General features: G+C 50.7%; 1 protein-coding gene across 1 annotated transcript; it reads left to right on the top strand.

The window, feature by feature from the left end:
* Window positions 1–1,960: 1,960 nt before the first annotated feature.
* HAUS5 (HAUS augmin like complex subunit 5) lies at window positions 1,961–22,331 on the top strand. Its single transcript, XM_081920645.1, has 19 exons — window positions 1,961–2,177; window positions 3,979–4,041; window positions 4,953–4,985; window positions 6,372–6,396; window positions 6,668–6,800; window positions 7,026–7,185; window positions 7,516–7,591; window positions 11,039–11,118; window positions 11,881–11,941; window positions 12,087–12,214; window positions 12,947–13,025; window positions 14,475–14,620; window positions 14,943–15,105; window positions 16,021–16,101; window positions 16,751–16,896; window positions 17,812–17,926; window positions 19,462–19,600; window positions 20,327–20,459; window positions 21,891–22,331. The coding sequence occupies exons 1-19, from the start codon at window positions 2,071–2,073 to the stop codon at window positions 22,039–22,041; spliced, it is 2,019 nt and encodes a 672-aa protein (XP_081776771.1). The 5' UTR covers window positions 1,961–2,070; the 3' UTR covers window positions 22,042–22,331.
* The last annotated feature ends 652 nt before the right edge of the window (window positions 22,332–22,983 follow it).

The following is a 22,983-nucleotide window of genomic DNA, read 5'->3' as shown; positions in this document are numbered from 1 at the left end:
TGGTTTGATGCAGGTCAACCTGAAGCGAGACCCACCACAGCTCGTTGACAGAGCACATGCTTCTTCCCCTGTAGAAACTCCCAGGTTCAATCCTGGCCACTTCCAGGTAAACCAGATGAAGGGAATCTTCTGCAGACAGAGATAACAAAATCCTGGGAGGTTGTTAAGCAAGAGGTTGGATGGCCACCTGTCAGGGATTCTTCAGCTGTGATACTTGTGTTTGCAGGGGATTGGACAAGATGGCCCTGTCAGGAGTTCAACCTACACTCGAGTAGGCCCCAGGCAGAGACACTTGCCTGACTGTCATATTTTCTCCCTCTTGGTTGATCGTTTGGGAGCTTCATAAGCTTTCTTCAGCCCCAACATGATAGCGACCAATGCCAACCGACACCGGCACCCTTAGGGATCCGTAGAGTTTGTGCAGCATGTGCATGACAGACCTCAGCAACTCAGCATTTTGGCTAATCTACTTTATTTATATATAAACACACACGGAGCACTACAACATGGCTCCCTCTTTCTCTAGCATCAGACAGCAAAGCAAAAAAGAAAAGGGACAATAGTCTCACAGTAACACAAACATCCTGTCTCCGTCACTTCCCACTCGGTGGAGTAAAAACATATACAGTCATGTGAAAGACAACAGTCCTATGACCGCAATCATAGATCAGGAATTCTAAGAGATCCTTGGGGATCTCTGTCCCAAACTACAATTCTATGATACTATATATCTTCTGAAGTGCAATTCAATTTGGTTATTAATTAGGGCTGCCAAACGTATGGCTTGAAAATGGTGTCTGGGTGGATTTTTGCTGAATTGGCGAAAAGTAGCATTTTTATTGGAGCAGCGGGCAGAGACAGAGATTCCCCCCCCCCAAAAAAAAAACTCAACAGTTTTGTCTGGATTTTAACTTATGGGGAAAAGTTAGGTTGGGATGGGAGAAGAAGAAAGATGAGGAAGCCTTTTCAGCCCGAGGACTGCATTTCCATCTAAATGACCTTCCAGGGGCCGCATGCCATTGATAGGCAGGGCCAGAGGCAAGAGGTATATATTATAAATTTGTACAGGATGGTTTTTCTCCACACCTGTCTTTCCTCCATCTAAGCAGCCCCATGCAATACACATTGCAATAATCCATATATAATTTTATGGGTGACAAAATCCACACTATATTGGACCACAAACAGCCACAGCTGCTGAACTAACCATATCTGGAAACTGGCACTCCTGACCACCAAGGCTACCTGAGCCTCCAGAGATAACCATCAGGTCAAGGAGTGCCCCGGAGATTCGTACCTGCTTCTTAAGGGAAGTGCGTTGTGGGTTTATATTACATATACATAAACTGACCGAATATGAGCAGCTTGCGGACCTAACATATAGAATAAGAGAACAAGAAGAACATACGTTTAAAGTAGATCGGAAAATGTTTATTGAATATATAAGGGGAAATCGTGTACACTTGAAAGCGCTGGCAGCATTAAGATAAATTCAACAATGTAAGCAAGTTTTGATGGATGTAATAATGGAATACTGAATGGTTTAATTTATGTAAAATATGCAGAAATTTATGATATGCAAAATGAGCCATGGAAAGAGAAGAAGGGAATGAATTTATATTTTAAGGATGTTTAAATGAGTATTCTAAATTGTAAAACAGTGTATATATACACACACACACACACATTTCGAAACGCACGCATAAGTCATAAAGCGGGTTAAGAACAAAGAAGCAAAAAAATGTACTGTACTAATAGGAATAGCAAGACAATCAGACACGGCCTTTCGGGCAGACGCTCAGCCCTCTCACAGCCAACCCGAAACTACAAATCCCAGCAGCCTGTGCGAAAGCGGAGTCTCTCTTTTTCGCGCTCTCCCCCTCCCTCTCCGGGACACGTCCCAGCAGTTCTTGCGACACGGGACTACATCTCCCGGCGTGCCACGCGAGGGTGGGTGGAGCCCGGGAGGGAAGGCGCTGGAGTTGAAGTTCCGCGCAGGCAGCGGGAAAAAAGAAGCAGCAGCAGCAGCATCTGCGGGAGAAGTTCCGTCGAGCCGCTGCTGTGGTCGGGATGGAGTGGGGCAGCGGGGCGTCGCTGGCGCAGGAGCTCCGGCGCTGGGCGGCCGAGGAGATGCAGCTCCCGCCGGACAGAGTCCCCTCCGAGAGTGCAGCCCGCCGGTGGGTGACATTCGGCCCTCTCCTGACTCAGACCCGCGCCCGCCAGGCGGCTTCCTGGAGTGTATTTCAAAAACTCAATCAAAGCGAGTGCCTCTGAGCATGTGCAGAGTTCAGGGCCTTACGCCTCTGGTGACCCAGTTGCTGGGAATCTAGCGGGGCAGGGTACTGTTGCGCCTAGGTCTTGCTTGCAGGTTTATTTTATTGCATGTAGCATTTGAAAGGATCCTTTTCTTTTGCATGAACCCACAAGCCTGAGTCTTACGCTCCACCGGCTGAGCTATCCCACCTCAAGCTCAAGGTGGCATACGCAGTTCTCCCCCCACCCCGCCTCATTTAATCTCCACAAGGACCCTGTGAGGTAGGTTAGGCTGAGAGGCAGTGTCTGGCCCGAAGCCAGATTCGGTGGGGATTTGAACCCAGGCCTCAAAGGTCTTAGTCCAGTACTCTAACCACTACACCATGCTGGCTCTCTGGTTTCCCACAAGCATCTGGTCGGCCACTGTGAGAACAGGATGTTATGCTAGGTGGGCCATTGGACTGATCCACCAGGGCTCTCCTCTTAGATTTACAGGACCTTTGTTGGCTTAAGTCTGCCCTCAACCAGCAGGGAGGAGGATGGGGAGAAAACTAGAATAGGCTGAAACAAAATAAATAAATAAATAAATCCTTCCAGTAGCACCTTAAAGATAAAGGGACCCCTGACCATTAGGTTCAGTCGTGACCGACTCTAGGGTTGCGGCGCTCATCTCGCTTTATTGGCCAAGGGAGCCGGTGTACAGCTTCCAGGTCATGTGGCCAGCATGACTAAGCTGCTTCTGGCGAACCAGAGCAGCGCATGGAAACGCCGTTTACCTTCCCGCCGGAGTGGTACCTATTTATCTACTTGCACTTTGACATGCTTTCAAACTGCTAGGTTGGCAGGAGCAGGGACCGAGCAACAGGAGCTCACCCCGTCGCAGGGATTCGAACCGCCGACCTTCTGATCGGCAAGCCCTAGGCTCTGTGGTTTAACCCACAGCGCACCTTAGAGACCAACTAAGTTAGTTATTGGTATGAGCTTTCATGTCAATAACTAACTTAGTTGGTCTGTAAGGTGCTACTGGAAGGATTTTTTTATTATTATTTTGTTTCGACTATGGTAGACCTACCTGTAACTAGAATTGGCTGAGTTCACCTATCATTGACTCTGCTTCTGCCTGCCTGCCTCCCTATTTTCCATTCAACCCATCCTAATGGGGCTCTGGCTGCAATGCTTGGGCCTGATGGGTGTTAGAAGGCTGCACCTGTAACGTTTTCTTCCAACAATGTCTGTCTTAGAATTCCAGTCTCTTCTAAGCAGATTAATTCCACATTTCCCCCTGTTTAACCCAGTTGTGTACAGCAGAGATAAAAATTGTCCATCAGAATCTGAAACCTTACATAAAATGCCTGCTCAAACAAAAATTGTCCTCGCCAAGCACTGGACGTTCAGGGAGGGGAGAGAGGCCTACTGAAATAGGCCCACAATTCTGAATGTGCAGGTGGGTCTGAGCCATGGGGGGTTGCTAACAGCGTTTCCCACAAAGACCTCCTCGGCCAGGCAGCGATATAATGAATCGAGTAGACCTTAAGGGATTCTGGTCCCAAGTTATTAAAGGCTTTGTCAATTAATCCAAGAGCCTAGAACTTTGCCCAGAAGCATATGGGCAACCGTGGAGTTGCATGCTGGTTGCATGTAACGGGCTGTATGCGACTGCTCTGGAAGCCTTTATGGCTTATGAGTGGAATATAAATGCTTTCTGTCTTTTCCCCTACTCTCCAGGATGTGCTCAGGTCAGTGTGCTGAGATCTGGAAATTCGTCATCCAGCATGTTCGCCACCAAAGGTAAGAAGCTAAATGGATTTGGCTTTTTGTTTTTGTCACAGTGAGGAGCTGGTAGATGTTGGCTGGACTTCATGCTGGCTTCGGCCGGTTGGAATTGGAGTCCAGCACACAACTTCGAGGGCCACAGGCTCCCCGTCTCGGGTGAAGCTAGCTACCCACATTCAGCAATTCTTTGACATGAGGAATTTTGCTACTCCTGGGATCCTGTTTGTGTTCATGGGACGTCTTGGGAAGCAGATGGGCTGAAACAGCCATCTTTTATTATTGGCTCTGTTCTCGTGCCTTTAACGCTAGGCTGAGAATTACAGAGTTGGAAGGGACACCGAGAGTCATCTATTCCAACCCCCTGCAATGCAGGAATCTCAGCTAAAGTACCCATGACATATGGGCATCCAGCCTCTGCTTAGAAACCTCCAAGGAAGGAGAGTCCACAATAATAATAATAATAATAATAATTTATTATTTATACCCCGCCCATCTGGCTGAGTTTCCCCAGCCACTCTGGGCGGCTCCCAATCAGTGGAGTCTGTTCCACTGTCAAACAGCTCTTACTGTCAGAAAATTATTCCTGATGTTTAGTCAGAATCTCCCTTCTTGTAACCTGAAGCCAGTGGCTCAAGTCCTACCCTCCAGAACAGGAGAAAGCAAGCTTGCTCCATCTTCCACGTGACAGCCCTTAAGATATTTGAAGATGGTTATTGTATCTCCTCTCAGTCTCCTCTTTACATGCTAAACATACTCAATTCCTTCAATCATTCCTAATAAGGTTTGGTTTCCAGACCCTTGGTCACCTTCCTCTGCACATGTTCCACTTTGAAATTGGGGTGACAGTATTTTTTGGCACAGAGATCAAGTAGTGGGGGATACAATGCACTTCATTGACTTCATTTTTCTCTTTGTTGATACTATAGGACCGTAAAGAAGATCCGGGGCAACTTGCTATGGTATCCTTTTGGTGGGCATTGTGTCAGAAGTAATTTCCGCTGACCTAAACAGGAGTTACTTCCTTGTTACTAGGGTCTCCAGCGTTCCACACCTCCTTCTGCTAAGAGTTATCCCTCCTCTTTTTTTCACCCTTTGCAACAATGGTGTGGCAAGCGAAGTTCAGCAATGGGCAAGTTCCTTTGCCGTTGTGCTGTAGCTCACTGGTAGAGCATCTGCTTTGCATGCAGAAAGTCCCAGGTTCAATTTGTGGCATCTCCAGGTCGGGCTGGGAGAGGACCCTGCCAGAAACCCTGGAGAACTGCTGCCAGTCAGAGTAGACAGTTCTGAGCCAGATAGCCCTGTGGGCTGATTTGGTATAAGGCAACTTTCTGTGTTCCTCCCCTTTGTCTGCTTCTCCATGAAGGAGGAAGCAGCACCGGTTGGATTTCTGTAGTGTATTTCCTTTTTATAATCTGCCATTCCTCCAAGTAGATGCTTTCCACCACTCCCTTCTTATCCCACCACAACAATCCTACGAGGGAGACTAGGCTGACTTCTGCCTGTGTTTGTTGTCATTTTGGCACCAGGATAGGACTTTTATACTTTCCCAAACCTTTGCATTTTTAAGTGTTGGGGCTTTTTTGCCTTCAGTAGCCTGACATCCAAAAATTCAGCAGGTGAAGCTTTGCCCACTATTTATTTCATGCCAGGGATGTATTACCTGCTTAATTTGTATGCCTGGCTGTGGTTAAAAGAACAGCAGCAGAGGCACTCTTCCTCCACCCCCCAAAAAGAGGCAGCCCTGCTCTAGAGGGCTGTAGAACAACCTTTCTGTAGAACAACCTTAGTGCCACTGCCTTCTTCATCAGTATTACTCCAAATGATGAACTTGTTCCTGTTTTCTGACTTCTCTTTAAACACATTGCTTACATCTTCACCACGGTTTACTGTGTTATAAGCAAGCCTAGCCCCTTGCTGAGCTCTCACACTCTCCCCTTTTGCTCCCTTGCCACATCCATGAAAAGGGCTTTGGTGTTTCAAGAATCGCAGCTTGGCATCTCATCCAGACCCAGCAAACTATGGTTGATCTTAACATACAATTTGTTTGAAAGACATCAAACCATGGTTTACAAAGCTGGCATTTTCAACACACCATTGTTAAGATCAACCACAGCTTAGGGTGTGGAAGTAAGCACTGAATTGTGATTATTCATCAGAATCAGAAGCTTCCAGACTTTTTTTTTAAATGGCTATTTACCTCAAGGGATGGAAGTGGGAGCACACCTGCAGCAGAGAAAACTGGGTTCTGTGCTTGTTGGCTTCTTATGACTTCTGGACGTAGTTGTTGTAGCGACTAAAGAAAAATGGGAAACTGTTGGTTTTCTTAACCTGAAACTTTCATGTAGGTATCGGCAGATGGAGGAGACTGAGGTGAGAGATCAATATACCGGCAGGGATTTGGGTGTTGCTGCTACTCCCTGTGGCTTGGGCTTTGTAATCTGTGGGGAGGGGGCTGCCTTTAGGACGTGGAGGGGGAAAACTTGGAGATAGAGGCCACATTCACACCCTACGTTTGTGGGATAGTGGGGAGGGAGGAGGATTGCCTTATGTCTATGAGTATTGTGGGCAAATGAGGTGTGAGTGAGCTTTAATGTGCTTCGGCAGAGTTCCACCCTGGCAGGGCTGGTGTTTTTCTCCCCAGGGTAAGCCCAGCAGTTCAGAATCAGAGAAGGAACGCCGTAAGCAGCTGGTCCAAGACATCTCCCGCCTGCGGGGGGAGCTGCAGCAGCTGGACTTGCAGATTGAATCAGCACAGCATGAGCTCGTGGCGGATGGTGAGTGGGAAGACGTTGGCTCAACAGTCATAAGGACTAGAACCTTGAGTTGTTGTTTAAAAAAATAAAAAAGAGGCCAAAACTAATGCCTATTCTAGCACTTGTGACAATCCAACACAGGGGATCTTGGTTGTTATTCTAGCACTTGTGCAGAGATCCCAAAGTTGCGTAGGAGTGCCCATACGGCCCAATTTGTGATGCACCCTTGCTCTCATCTGGTCTCAGAGGTCGCCCTGGAGATGGCGCAGGAGGAGATCCGGGATGCCAAGCGCCGCAGCTTGCTGCTCAAGGCGTACTCTGCCCGGGTCGCAGCAGAGCGTCAGCAACTGCAAGCGAGAGCGGCAAAAGTCGGAGGCCGCCTGGAGCAGCTGCAAGAGATGGAGAGGTACAGTCCCCCATTTCCAGTCTCTTGGAAAAGCAGGACACATTCGTCCAGAGTAGGGAACCAAGAGCCGAATGTGGCCCTCCCTGCCTGGCCCTTGGAACTCTTGTGAGGCCACGCCCCCTCTCCAGGCCACACCCCTCACTGGCCCCGGCTTTGCCCCCTCCTTGATTGCTTTTGCCTGGATGGAACTCTAATGAGTTCCGGGTGGCGGATGAACAGTCACTTTGTATGTGCATTAGTTGCTTTGCCCACGATGCTCATGCAGGAATGTTTGAGAGGTCTGCCCAGCTGCTGGAAGGGGTTCTCTCCATTCTAATTTGTTCTCTGTAGGAAGGCCAGGGCAGCGGTGGTGTTCAGCAAGAAAGCCCCGGAGCCTGGATTCCCCAGCATGGAGCCGGAGGTTTTGGTGAGGACTGGTGGCTTGCTTGCGGGGAAGAGGGCAGAGTAGCTTCTTGCAAAGGTATATTTACTTGAGATCAGGGAAATCGGGATTTCCAAGTACTTATTTACTTTGCAGTACTGGCTTAAGGACAGCTCTTTCTGGTCAAAGTGTACGTACCAATGTCTGGTTACTTATTGGCCGAAACCTTGATTCTGAAATCATAATCTTTTAATTTCTGGTGCTTATATCCCAACTTTTTCCCCTCTCCAAGGAGCTCAAGGCGGCATTCTCTCCCTCATTTACAGTGGTGCCCCGCAAGACGAATGCCTCGCAAGACAAAAAACCCGCAAGACGAAGGGGTTTTTCGGGTTTTGCGACGCTTCGCTAGACGATTTTCCCTATGGGCTTGCATCGCAAGACGAAAGCCCATAGGGAAATCTCGGGGACCTTTTTTTAAATGCTGGCGGTGGGGAGCAAAGCCTTTTTCCCCCCTCCGGACTTCAGAAGAGGTCCAGGAAGGCCGACGGGGGCGAAAGGCTTTGCTCCCCACCGCCAGCATTTTAAAAGCGGTCCGGGATAGCAGGGAAGCGCTTCCCGCTATCCCGGACGGCTTTTGAAGGCAGGCAGGGGGGGCAAAGACTTTTGCCCTGGACCTCTTCCGAAGGCGGGCGGGGGGCAAAAGTCTTTGCTCCCCCCTGCCTGCCTTTCCGGGAGAGCGGGAAGGCAGCGCTGCCTTTTCCGCTCTCCCGGAAAGGCAGGCAGGGGGGGAGCAAAGACTTTTGCCCCCCGCCCGCCTTCGGAAGAGGTCCAGGGCAAAAGTCTTTGCCCCCCCTGCCTGCCTAACCGGGGGCTTTTAAATCGCCCCGGGACTGTCCGGGGCGATTTAAAAGCCCCTGGACGGCTTTTGAAGCCTCCCCCCGCCGCCCGGCATCGGGGCATCGTCCCGATGCCGGGCGGCGGGGCAGGAACGCCTCCCCCCGCCGCCCGGCTTCGGGGCATCGTCCCGATGCCGGGCGGCGGGGCAGGAACGCCTCCCCCCGCCGCCCGGCTTCGGGGCATCGTCCCGATGCCGGGCGGCGGGGTGGGAAAGCCTCCCCCCGCCGCCCAGCTTCGGGGCATTGTCCCGATGCCGGGCGGCGGGGCAGGAACGCCTCCCCCCGCCGCCCGGCTTCGGGGCATCGTCCCGATGCCGGGCGGCGGGGCGAGAAAGCCTCCCCCCGCCGCCCGGCATCGGAACCATGTCCCGATGCCGGGCGGCGGGGCGGGAACGCCTCCCCCCGCCGCCCGGCTTCGGGGCATCGTCCCGATGCCGGGCGGCGGGGCGAGAAAGCCTCCCCCCGCCGCCTGGCATCGGAACCATGTCCCGAAGCCGGGCGGCGGGGCGGGAAAGCCTCCCCCCGCCGCCTGGCATCGGAACCATGTCCCGATGCCGGGCGGCGGGGCGGGAAAGCCTCCCCCCGCCGCCCAGCTTCGGGGCATCGTCCCGATGCCGGGCGGCGGGGCAGGAACGCCTCCCCCCGCCGCCCGGCTTCGGGGCATCGTCCCGATGCTGGGCGGCGGGGCGAGAAAGCCTCCCCCCGCCGCCCGGCTTCGGGGCATCGTCCCGATGCCGGGCGGCGGGGCAGGAACGCCTCCCCCCGCCGCCCGGCTTCGGGGCATCGTCCCGATGCTGGGCGGGGCGAGAAAGCCTCCCCCCGCCGCCCGGCTTCGGGGCGGGAAAGCCTCCCCCCGCCGCCCGGCTTCGGGGCATCGTCCCGATGCTGGGCGGGGCGAGAAAGCCTCCCCCCGCCGCCCGGCTTCGGGGCGGGAAAGCCTCCCCCCGCCGCCCGGCTTTGGGGCATCGTCCCGATGCCGGGCGGCGGGGCAGGAACGCCTCCCCCCGCCGCCCGGCTTCGGGGCATCGTCCCGATGCCGGGCGGCGGGGCAAGAAAGCCTCCCCCCGCCGCCTGGCATCGGAACCATGTCCCGAAGCCGGGCGGCGGGGCGGGAAAGCCTCCCCCCGCCGCCCGGCTTCGGGGCATCGTCCCGATGCCGGGCGGCGGGACGAGAAAGCCTCCCCCCGCCGCCCGGCTTTGGTCCCGAAGCCCGGCGGCGGGGCGGGAAAGCCTGGGCGCGCTTGCAACTCTCCGCAAGGAGCGCTCCCGCTGTTTGCGGAGAGGTCCGCGCCTGTCCTGGACCTTTTCTGAAGGCAGGCGGGGGGGCAAAAGTCTTTGTCCCCCCTGCCTGCCTTCCCAGGGGCTTTTAAATCGCCCCGGACAGCGGAGAAGTCCTCCGCTGTCCCGGGCGATTTTAAAATGCCGCCCGCCAGAAGAGGTCGGGGGAAGGCGGTTTCCATAGGAACGCATTAATTGATTTTCAATGCATTCCTATTGAAAACCGTGCATCGCAAGACGAAAAACTCGCAAGACGAAGAGACTTGCGGAACGAATTAATTTCGTCTTGCGAGGCACCCCTGTAATTCCCACAATGACCCTGCGAGGTAGGCTAGGCTGAGAGGCAGTGACTGCCTCCAAAGTCATCCTGTTCTCACAGCGGCCAACCGGATGCCTATGGGAAGCTTGCAAACAGGACCTGAACCCAACAGCGCTCTTCCCTCCTGTGGTTTCCAGCATCTTGTATTCAGAAACATGTTGCTTCTGACAGTGAAAGTAGCCATCAGGGTTTGGAGCCAGTGTTTTCCTTCTCCAGGAATTTGTCTAATTCTCTGTTAAAGCCACACGAGTTGGAGGCCCTCAGTGCATCTTGTGGGAATGAGTTCCATAGTTTAACTATGTGTGAAGATGTTATTTCTGTCCTGAATCTTCCAACATTCTAGCATTGGCTGTAGTGTTTTTGCACGAGTTCTAGCACATGCCAAGGTTCTGCAGTATGAGACCAGACACAGCTTTCGGGGCACGTAATTCAGTAGATTTGGAGGGCTGTTTTGGGTGTATGCACTGTGAAAGCTCAGTCAAGCGGTTAAGCTCACCGCAGAAAACAGGTACTTAGCAGAGTTGTCATTTTACTAGGCCAACACCAACATGCACTTCACATACTTGTTGCTTCAAAGTCCATGCTTGCGTTAATGTCCACAGCCAAGTCCTTGGTTCAGTTGCTTGCAGTGTCCTTCAACTTAATGAGTTCTCTGAAGTCTGCCGATTTTCCAACTTCTTCCTCAGATGATCTCTTCAAAAAATATTCACTCAAATCCACAGTTTCATCATATAACCTTCAACAAGGCCTGCAATCCCTTACCACCACAACAACACACACAGCATGCTGTAACCTGAGTTTTTATATGCAAAGTTTCTCTCAAATCTGCCCCATAGCACAGATAACAGAGTTAGCCTGCCAGTGCATTGTGGCAAATGAGCCATAGTTTCTGCTGACTCATGGAGAATTAACCTGTTAACTGCATTTTTTAACAGGCTGGAGGTAGGTGTATTTGGGGGGAGAAACCTTAGCTGAGGTCTGTCCCTTGTTTCTCTCCAGCGAGATGTCCAGGAGGCCTGCCAGCTGCGCTTCCACTTCCTGAAGACCCTCTTTGAGCACAGCGTATCAGGGCATTTTCCGTAAGAGCCTATCTTCCACCCGTTTTCCACTTCCCTTACATTTCACCCATGTTTTGTATACTTTCCTCCCATTCGCCTTGCATTGTAGACCTCTCCCTTGCTCCACGAGTGCCCAGCTTCCGGATTTCACATTGGGTATCTAGAAAATGAGCCACAGTCTCTTTGGACGGCCCAACATAGTGCTGGCTAACCGAACTGGGACTCTGAGGTCTCTGCTGCAGTGCTAATCCTCCAATTTTTTAGATGGGGGGTTTGCTTTAGTGGGACTTTGCCTGCTTCTGCCAGGTTACCACTATCTCGTATGATTCTATGAGTTGTGATGGGCTGAACTTGGGATCTTCTAGAAGGAAAGCAGTTCATAATTCTACTCCCCCCACGAAATTCCTGCACTGGCTCCCCGTCTTGGTCCAGTGCCATGGTGCTCCCTTTCTAAAGCCCTTACAGCTAAAGACCCTCTCCCCAATTCTACACCCACATAGTTTGTCCTTTCCAGACACCTTAGGTCTTCAAACCATTTGGGAGTGCCCTTTCCCTTTTGGTAGCCTTCCCCTTTGAAAAGCATCCTGGTCATTCTTACCTGTCCTTTTCTCCCTGCCTCCCTGAGCAGGTTTGGGGGAACCTGCAGCCCTCCGGAGATGTTGCTGGATTATGCATGCTGGGGCTGATGGGAGTTGTAGTTCAGCCACATATGGAGGGCCACAGGTTCCCTGCACCTGCCCTTGAATTTCTAACACTTTCTTTTTTTCCTTTGGTGTCTCTCAGCAGCGGGATGAATGAGGAGCAACTGAACCCTTCCTACCAGCACTGGCTGAGCGTTGTGGAGGTAGGACCACACATTGCGGAGCAGCGATGAGGAAGCCTGTTGCTTTGCTTGGACAGCCTGCTCTATGACTGCCTGTGAGCAGTCTCTTCTTTCTCTCTCTCTGTCTTTGAGGTCATCCTCACTAGCTTTCCCTGTCTCCCCACAGAAAGTAGCTGGCTCCCACCCTCCAGCCCACATCCTTTCAGCCCTGGAGCACCTTGCCTTGCAGAACACACAGCAGCTGCAGGAGCTCACCACCAGCATCAACATTCCTAGGGATGTGGAAGCCCTCAAGTAGGTCCTGCCCTGGGGGAGAGGGATGGCGGCGTTGGGTCTCCTGGGCTAATGACACCACCCAGCACCCCCGGGCAGCCTCTGGAGAGGTCCGGAGGGTGGCAGCATGAGAATGGGACTTTTCTGCAGTGGCTCTCTATTGGTAGAATGCTCTCCCCAGGGAGGCTCACCTGGTGCCTTCATTTAGGTGCCAGGCAAAAATGTTCCTCTTTAATCAGACAGCCACTGATTGACAGCCAGTGCCGTGGAAGGTGGGATTATTGGGTTGTCTTTGTTTTTGTTTTCATTATGTATTTTCTGCTTTTTTATATTGTGATGTTTATTTCATGAACTGCCCTGAGACCTGGGGTGTATAGGGCAGTATGCAAATTTAATTAATTACTAAATAATAATAATAATGAGCCACGGCCAGGGAAGGTTGTGACCTAGGGAGAGGAGCCATGGACTGAGGAGAAGGTCTGAGGTTCTTCACTGGCCCCCATTTCAATTACCCGCAATGTCTCTCTGTGGAGCAGAACTGTGAGCAACTTAACCTGGCTGGCCCCGAACAAGCTATTTTTTACAGAAGCATCGCTGTTCTTTGGCACCAGTAAGCCCATCAAGGCTCAGGGGAAGTGGTGGGGGTGGAGGGAAACGCACAATGTCCAGCAATCGCTCAAAGTCAGTCTTCCCCTCGGTATCTGATGAGGCACTTCGGGGTCTACAGTTCTCTCCTTTCTGCCCCATGCTCAGGTTTCGCTATGATAATGCCCACCTGGAGGATGTCTCGGAGCCAATGAATGACCTGCCCTCTGTCCGGACCCTCATACAGGTGACAGCCCTTGTCGCTGCCTTGTGGCTGAATGTATAGCTATGGTTCACACATGGTCTGTTTTATCTCTCGTGAATAGGGCTGTCAAACACCTACCTTGTCTGAGTTTCTGAATGAGTGCCATTTCCAATGCAGCTTTTACTTCGGCCAGTTCATACATTCAGTTTTTCACTGCTTGAAGGTGCTTGTGCTGCCCATATTCACTCTTGTGTGAATTCTGAGAGAGCTAACTAAAGACACCAGTTATCTGAAAACTTGTTTCCTTGGAAGTGTATAATTGATCTCTCCAAATTATTTTGGGCAGCAGGATTTAAGGCGGATCTGGTGATAAGGACATTGGAAGCTATGTTTCTGAGCATTATTCAAAGAGCTGGTCCTGACTTTTAAAGCCCTAAATGGCCTTGGCCCGGTATACCTGAAGGAGTGTCTCCACCCACATTGTTCAGCTTGGACGCTGAGGTCTAGCTCCGAGGGCCTTCTGGTGCTTCCCTCACTATGAGAAATGATGTTAGAGGGAACCAGACAGAGGGCCTTCTCAGTAGTGGCACCCACCCTGTGGAACGCCCTCCCATCAGATGTCAAGAAAATAAACAACTCTCTGACTTTAAGAAGACATCTGAAAGACAACCCTGTATAGGGCAGTTTTTAATGTGTGATGTCTTACTGTGTTTTAATTTGTTGGAAGCCGCCCAGAGTGGTTGGGGCAATCCAGGTAGGTGGGAGGCATATAAATAAATTATTATTATTATTATTTATTAGCTGCCTTCTACTGAGTCAGACCTTTGGTCCCTCGAGTTCAGTTCTGTCTGCACTCGATCGGCAGCAGCTCTCCAGGCTTCCAGACAGGGGCTTTTCCCTGCCTTGCCTGGAGATGTCAGGGATTGAACCTGTGACTTCCTGTGTACGAAGCAGATGCTCTGCCACTGAGCCAAACCTTCCCCAGCTTTGTTAGCACTGTCATTTTCCATAGGGGTTGGGTGCCAAAGAAAAGACGGAGCTCATAGTCTTTGCTTTCCTTCTTCCTGGTTTGACATCAACTGATAGGAAGTGCCTACAGAGGGTGGTGAATACAGCACAAGATATTATGGGCTGTCCCGTGAATCCGCTGGAGGAAATAGCGGAAGAACGTTGCCTCAGGGGAGTGAGGAAAATCCTCAGGGATGATTCACACCCTGGCCAGCACTTTCTTGATCTCCTGCCCTTGGGCAGAAGATATAGAAGCATGATTAGTCGCACCAACAGGGTAAAGAACAGCTTCTATCCATGAGCTGTTAAGCTGCTGAATGAAAAGATAACAACAGGGCAACTGACTTTTGGGTTTGGTGGGTGTGCGTCAGTAAATGAGGGGAATTTAGACTAAGAGAGCTGAGTGGGGGGTGCTCGTGTAATCTCACTCTATACAAGTTGTACATGTGACAATAAAGTATTTCAATTTCAATTCCTCTCCAGGAGGGCTGGAGCAAGTGCGAGATGCTTTGTGTGGAGCAGATCCCTTTAAATGCCCAGGAGAGGAGCCTCTTGGCTCGGCTGGAAGCTGTCGTCCAGGAGATGCATAGCCTGCTGTCTGATGACTCGGAGCGCTCTATCCTGGCCAGGTGAGAAGACGGATCTTGCAGTTGCGGCTCCTTCAGGGGAGACCATGAGTAGCAATGGAGCCGTGCATCTCACTTAAAAACAAAACTCTAAGCCAGTGTTTCCCAAAGTGGGCGATACCAGCCCCTGGGAAGGGGGCAGTATGCTGGAACGACCCGGGGGGGTCAGTAGTAGTCTTGGGTGCAATTGGGGGGTGTTGAATAAAAATAAGGGCAGTGGAAGCAAACGGGGAAACACCCATAAATAAAATAAGTGCACTGTGTGAACAGACACGTCTCAGGGATTCTCTTCCCCCTTTTTTTTCATGCTGCCTCCCATCCCCAGAGCTGCGTTTGAGCTGGAGCTTCGGGCCGTGCGGTTGAGGGGATACAGAGACGGACTTCTGCAGGGCTGCCGGGAGCTGGAAGAGGCAGTGAGGACCCGGCACGAGGAACTGCAGGCTGTGCAAGCTAAACGCCAGAGCATCCTGGACTTCCGCCACCTGGTGGTGAGTAGGTGGAAGGGAGGATAAATATTCGAGGGGGAAAGAGTTGTGTGGGTCTCGGGATCATAGGTGTGTGGAGTTGGAAGGGGACCCCCAGGGTCATCTAGTCCCACCCCCCGCCATGCAGGAATCTCTTGCCCAACGTGGGGCTTGAACCCATGACCCTGAGATGAACAGCCGGCATTCTCTACCAACTGAGCTATCCCAGCAATAGATCCAGAGAGTCTGAGGCGTAGGGTCAAAAGCCTTGAGACAATACTGCTTAGAAGCCATTTTGGCATGTAAGCAGGATGTGAATGAATAATAATAATTGATTATTTATACCCCCACCCATCTGGCTGGGCTACCCCAGCCACTCTGGGTGGCTTTCAGCAAAATATTAAAATACAGTAATGCATCAAACATTAAAAGCTTCCCTAAACAGAGCTGATTATACAGAAGGATGTCAACTTCTAGGTTAGGAAGAGCCAATCTTGTTTCTCTCTCTACGCCCTCTCATCCCTCCGCTTAAATATAATGGACTACAATACCCATCATCCCTGGCCACAGGTCATGTTGATTGGTTGGTGGTGCCTCTGGCAACATCTGGCAGGTGCTGTATTGGAGGAGGTTGTTGAAAGCCCCCTCTTTCCCTTTCCAGAGTGCCCTGTGAAGTGGAATGGTGTGTTAAACCACTCTGGGAATTTTAGCTCTGCGAGGGTCTCCTGACAACTCCCAGCCCCCTTAACAAACTTCAGCTCCCAGAATGCTTTGGGGGAAGCTGTGACTGAAGTGGTGCCATACTGCTTTTACTGGATGATGTGAATGTGGCCGTGTGTGTGCCTATGCCATTAGGAGAGGCTTTGGGGGAAGGGGGTGCCTTGTGCAGTCTGTTGAAAAGTAGCACCTTAATCTCCCTTCTCTGCCTCCTTCCTGCAGAATGAGAAACAGCAGCACATCCGGGCGCTCATCAAGGGAACGTCGTATCTTAAATCACAGCTTCGCAAGGACCAGGCAGAGGCAAGATCTGAGGCTCCCTTTCACCTCTACATGGATATATTTATGGCCCGGGGTGGCAATGTGCCAGAATCTGTTGCTTAGAAGTCGGGAAATAATAATAATAATAATAATAATAATTTTTTATTTATATCCCACCCTCAAACATTGCAGTAGTCCAAGTGGGAGATAACCAGAGCATGCACCACTCTGGCAAGACAGTCTCAGCCTGATTACCTGATGGAGCTGGTAGGCAGCTGCCCTGGACACAGATTTGACCTGTGCCTCCATGGACAGCTGTGAGTCCAAAATGACTCCCAGGCTGTGCAACTGGTCCTTCAGGAGCACAGTTATCCCATTCAGGACCAGGGAGTCCTCCACACCTGCTCTCCCCTGTCTCCCCAAAAACAGTACTTCTGTCTTGTCAGGATTCAACCTCAATCCGTTAGCCGCCATCCATCCTCCAACCGCCTCCAGACATACTGCCACTAGAGTTGTTCCTGACCCAAGTGGGGTTCTGCAACGTTGAGGACTAGAAACTTTCAAAATAAATATTACAAAAAGTGCAGTGAGGAGACCTGGGATTCCATGTTCTGCACCTGGAAGCAGAGGTACTGTGCTTACGTGCCATCTTTGTGACCATGCTGGTTTTTCTTTTATGTCTCTCCATCAGATCCAAGACTTCATAGAAAAGAAACTGCTGCCTCAAGAGCAATTGGTGAAGGGAGCAGCTGAGCAACTGGAGGATAGGGTGGACCGCGAGGTTCGACAGTTTGGGACCATCGCTCTGCCTTGCCTGCTGCGCCGCGATCTCCCTGCGTGAGTCCTCCTTCTCCCCTCCCCATGGATGAGCAACGCTGTGGGCTCTAGAAACAGGAGAGCCCTACAATGGGCAGCAAGATACCTACTTCTAAGTTTCTTTGGCCATGTCTCCCGAAATTGTTGAAGCTGGAGAACTGGCTGCACGTAAGAGTAGGCTTCCCTGATTCTGGTGCTCCCCAGATGCTGTTGAACTGCAACTGACCATGGACCATGCTAGAGTTGAGACAGCGGGGTGGGCAAGGCTGCTAAAGACTTTTGCTGGTTGGAGGCGGATGGTTAATTGGTCCTGGCTCCTCCTGCGATGATCAAAACCGGAATATATTGGCCAAAACAAGTACAAATAGTTAAACTGTATTCAAATGAGATTGATATGGGTTCCGAGTCTTGTCCTTCTCTGATGCGTAATCTGGAGGGTGGTTAATTTATATTTTAAGCCTGACTGCACTTAGAGCTGTGTGTATCCCATGGCCCCATCTGCACTAAACATTTTAAGCAGTATCGTGCCACTTTAAATTGCCATGCCTTCCCCCAGAGAATCCTGGGAAATGTAAAGGGCGCCAAGAGTTTCTTGGGAGTCCTTTATTCCCCTGCCAGAGGTACAATTCCCAGAGTAGTTTAACAATCGGGGAACTCTGGGAATCGTAACTCTGTGCGGAACAAAGGGCTCTCCTAACAACTCTTGCTGGCCTTTACATTTCCCAGGATTCTTTGGGGGAAGCCGTAAAGGATTCAAAGTGGTATGATACTGCTTTAAATGTATAGCGTGGACTGGGCCCATGTTCATACCTCAAGCAAGCACACAAATGTGTGTGCGTTGGGATCAGAATGCATCCTCCATCTTTGATTGGTGTGGGGTGGAGGGGAAATCATGAGCCCTTCTTTCTGACACACACACCCCAAAAAATATTTCAGGTCCCAGCGAATCCCCACCCATGAGCTTTCTATCCACCGCCTGAGCCGAACAGCGCCAGCCGTGTACCAGCCCTTCCTCAATGTGTGCCAGGGAGTTGCCTTCCCTCTCTACAAGGTGAGTGCCTCTCTGCTGTGGGCTTGGTTTATATCTAGGTGGGGTGGGGGGAGGAAGCTAACTGGGCTGGATCACTTGAAATAACTTTTTCTCCCCCCCCCCCCCCACTAACCTCCCCACAATAGCCCAGTGGTAGATCCCATGCAGGAAGTCCTGAGTTCACCTTTTTGTTTATAGCAGGACAGCAGGCACTCACCTGTGACACTCCAGCTTTTGCTAGACTGCTACTCCCATCATCCCCAGCCACCATGGCCCAGAGGTCAGGGATGGTGGGAGCTGTAGTCCAGTAGCTTCTGGAGGGCCTCAGGTTAGCTGTCTCTATGTTAAAAGGACCAGGAAACAGGTGGTGGGAGTCATACTTCATGGACAAATAGCCTGGCCTGGTGCAAGGTGGCTTCCCCATGTTCTTGGGATCCCGCACAGCCTTTTTTGCAGGCTCCTTTTCTAGCAAGAAAAAATGTGTTCTAGCGGCTTCACATTTTATGCAGAAGCCGACATAATTTCCATGGCCTGTCTGTGAAAGCAAAGAGCTCTGAGCGACCCCAGTTCCATGAAGTGTGCATTTGTATTCTGTATGCACCTTTAGGTATGCCCTAGTTTATAGAATGCTGGTGGCGCTGTGGGTTAAACCACAGAGCCTAGGACTTGCTGATCAGAAGGTCGGCAGTTCGAATCCCCGCGATGGGGTGAGCTAACGTTGCTTGGTCCCTGCTCCTGCCAACCTAGCAGTTCGAAAGCACGTCAAAGTGCAAGTAGATAAATAGGTACCACTCAGGCAGGAAGGTAAATGGTGTTTCCATGTGCCAGAAGTGGCTTAGTCATGCTGGCCACATGACCCGGAAGCTGTACGCCGGCTCCCTCAGCCAATAAAGCGAGATGAGCTCCACAACCCCAGAGTCAGCCAAGACTGGACCTAATGGTCAGGGGTCCCTTTACCTTTACCTTTTTACTTTATAGAACAGGACAGAATTTTGTTGGATTAGTCCATCGCTAGGGTTGGGCGATAACTGGTTTTCAACATCGTGACAGATCACCTGCTAAACATTGCGATATACTGATATGTCACAATGTCTGAAATAATGTAGAGGCATTGGCTGGCTTCACAGTTTCTCCCCACATTGTGTGTGCGTTATCCAAAAATCGCATCATGGTTTGCAATACATTTCCAGGTCAAAAATTGTGAAACTGATATCATACCGATTTTGACTTCAAACTGGTTTTGGGCGATATATCAATATATCGCCCAGCCATATCCATCACCCGTATCAAGAGAACAAAATGCAGTTCGTTGCCACATCAAACAAAACGTCTGTTTCTTGGGTGAAATCACTGGAAATTAAACATGAAGCTTTATTTTAAATAGGGCTGCTGCTTGTCAAAATGACTCTGTTCCCTTAACTCCGAACCTTTACCAGTGGTCTAAAATCCGCCCTAGATCCCTTTTTCTAAAATGGGAGGCCTTCCTGTGTTGCTCTCCAGCATCTTGTATTGATGTCTGCTGTGCCCTGTGCTCCATCATTCCTCTCTGTCTCCAGGCCCCGGAGGAGCTGCTCGTGCACACCACAGAGCTGAAGAAGATGCTCATGCTCCTGCGTGCCCAACTTGGCTCAAAGCAGAGGGCGCTAGGAAGCCTGCAGCGCCAGCTGGATAACTCCCCAGAACCAGATGCGCAGGGTGAGTTGGCCTTAGCGTGGCATCTCTTGGAGAAGGGAGCCGTGGCTTGTGGGTGAAGCATATGCTTCCTGTGTAAAGGTCCCAGCTTCAGTCCCCAGCACCTTCAGTTAGGGCTGGGAATATCCACTTCCTGAAAGAAAGGGGGAGGTGTTTTTTCCTACAGCCTGAGGGCCACATTCCTTTCTAGGCAAGCTTTTGAAGGCCATGTGCCAGTTGTGGGCGGGGCCAGAAGCACAAGTGGGTGGAGCAACAGGTGTGAATGTTATCCCTTGTACAATAGGCTGGTTTCTACACACACACACACACACACACACACACACACTCGCCCCCTCTGTATTCTGCATTCAAGCAAGAGGTTCTTGAATCAGAGTTCCTGCCCAGCCAAAAGACTAGAATAGGCCTAGTTTCCTCACCTGTGGACCTCCACCAATGGCTCAACCAATACCCATCAATGTTCTTTCTCAGGAACACTGGAAAATACCTTAACTCCATGAATACACTTCCTTCTGTTCTGTGCTAGGCTTCATTGGTGCAGGTGGGGAGTTGCTACTACCATACTATTTCAAAAATGCATTTTTCATTTCCGTTTCATCATCTGTTCTGGATGATGTGGACTGAAGCCGAGGCCACCCACAAGTTGTGGCAGGTAAAAAACCTCCATACATAGTTGCTGCTTGATACTCAGCGAGTTATCCCAAATCTCCCTCCCCCCCCCCCCGTCCCCAGCTCTCGTGCGGGAGGTGCAGAGCCACGATGAGGAGCAGGTCCGTGAGCTGCTGCCCCGGATCCAGCGCATGACGGATCAGTGCCGGTGTCGTATTGAGCGTTGGCAGGAGGTACAGGCTGTTGTGGACGCCTGGTAAGTGGAGGGAGGTTGGCAAGCCTAGTCCTGAGCCTAGTCCCTTCCGGATGCAGTTGGGACCACAACTCCCATCATCCCTGGCTGTTGCCCATGCTGCTTGGGGCTGATGGGAGTTGGTGGACTCAACATGGCAATCTACCTTTGGGTTAAAGGTAAAGGGACCCCTGACCAGTCATGGGCGACTCTGGGGTTGCGGTGCTCATCTCGCTTTATTGGCCGAGGGAGCTTCCAGGTCATGTGGCCAGCATGACTAAGCTGCTTCTGGCGAACCACAGCAGCGCACGGAAACGCCGTTTACCTTCCTGCCGGAGTGGTACCTATTTATCTACTTGCACTTTAACGTGCTTTCGAACTGCTAGGTTGGCAGGAGCTGGGACCGAGCAATGGGAGCTCACCCTGTCGTGGGGATTCGAACTGCCGACTTTCTGATTGGCAAGTCCGAGGCTCTGTGGTTTAACCCACAGCGCCACCCGCATCCCTAAACCTTTGGGTTAGGGCAGCCTTACTCAAACATGGATCCCATCAACCGTGAGGAATAATGTGTGGATACTGGGCAATAGATATAGGACACAATAGAGATTTTAACCTCTGGGAAAACCTCTGGAAAAGTGATTTGAAGTTCACAGCATGTTATTCTTTGAAGGAGACCTACTTGACAATGATTTACAGATGGTATTTAACTCCGAGTAGGCTTGCTAAGATGTATAAGGCAGAATCAGACAAGTGTTGGAGATGCAAATAGAGGGAACATTCTTTCATCTGTGGTGGACTTGTAAGAGGGTAAGAGAGAATTGGGAAATGATCCATAATTAATTGAAAAAAATGTTTAAAAGTACTTTCCCCCCCCCAAAACCAGAGTCCTTTCTGTTGGGGATAATTTAGACTGAAATTCCCAGGTATTAAGAAAAAGTTATTTATGTATGCTACTACTGCGGCCCGTGTTTTATTAGCCCAAAAATGGAAAACGAGCGAGGCCCCAACGAAAGAGGAATGGCAACTCAAGTTGACAGAATATTCGCAGCTTGCAGACTTAACATATAGAATAAGAGAAGAAGAAGAACATATGTTTAGAGAAGATTGGAAAACGTTTATTGAATATATGTTTTGATGGATGTAATAATGGAATACTGAATAGTATAGCTTTTGTAAAATGTGCAGGGATTTATGATATGTAAAATGAACCATGGAAAGACAAGGGAAGTCATTGATGTTTCAGGGATGTAAAAATGAGTGCCTTAAATTGTAAAACAGAAGTTATATATATAATTATATATATATAATTCACCCTTAAAAAAGAGAAAGAAATTGGTGCGCAGGACCTATCAGCTCTGAGGTTCTTGGGTTTTTTGGGGGGGTGAGGTGGGGGGTCCAGCAAAAAGCTAGCCCAGCTGCCACTCTGAAACACCCTCTCTGTTTTCCCTCTTCCAGGTGGGAGCAACCCGCGCAGTTTGTACTCCCCACCGAGCGCCGCCTTGGCTTCACCCTGCAGCAGTGGCTGGAGCGCTGGACCCTGGCTGCCAGAGCTCTGCAACAGAAGCAGCAGCAGCAGCAGCAACACCAGCAGCAGAGCTGGGTCTGAGACCAGGGTGGGAGAGTGCTGGGCATTCATGTCAAAATGGCACACACACATGCCACTTGCTGGAATATAGGTATCTAAGCCTATCTGCACTCATTACTGAAGGGGCCTGGCATAGGTCAGGTTGCTATGGGGAGGAACCTAAGAGCGGTCTGTCTGTCTGTCTCTGTCTCTTTCACACACACACACACACACACACACCAGCATCCTTTCGTGCTGTAAGTTAAGATTTGATAAGTAGAATGTGCCTTCATATTTTCTAATTCTTCGGAATAAATCTTACTGCATCAAAATGCGCCTTCATATTTTCCAGTTCTTTGGACTGAATCAAAATGCCATGAAATCTCAGTCGGGGTGGGACTTGCTCTCATCGTTCTGTGGCCTGGCTCAGCCATTTCTAACTTCTGCAATACGTGCTGCTGCCCTGCGATTTTGGCAGCAGTTCCTACTTGTACACCTGGCAGGATCCTTCATTGGTTTGTTGCTTCTTCCCAAGAAAGCAGGGTTTCATCTAAGGCTGGGGATAGGGGGTCTGTGGCCTTGCAGATGTTGGGACTCAGACTCCCATCAGCCCCAGGCAGGGATAGTGGGAGTTGTTGTCTAGCAACAACTTGTGGGCCACTGGTCAACCCCCACCCCACCCACCTGAAGTAAGGCTAAGGTTTGTGGTGCTCCACAGGCCAGGTGGACATTCAGAAAACAGAAGTTCTACCATCTCACAGCAAAAAGGGAAACCACATTGGAACATCTGCAAAGCAAAGTGGCTGCCTTTTTAAAGGCAGCATGGTTTGGCACTGAAAAGGGTTTGTGTTGCTTAACCCACCAGCAGTCTCTTGATTCCTTTATTAACAGCAAGGAAGTAATTTACATCATCAAAGATGGCTCTGGGTCTACCTTGAATTGCAGTGCAGGTGAAAGGATATTTTCACCATTTCCCAGACATAT

This window comes from Podarcis melisellensis (assembly GCF_964234715.1).
Source record: "Podarcis melisellensis genome assembly, chromosome: 8".
NCBI classification, from domain to species: Eukaryota; Metazoa; Chordata; class Lepidosauria; order Squamata; family Lacertidae; genus Podarcis; species Podarcis melisellensis.
This window is presented reverse-complemented; position numbering and strand designations above follow the sequence as displayed.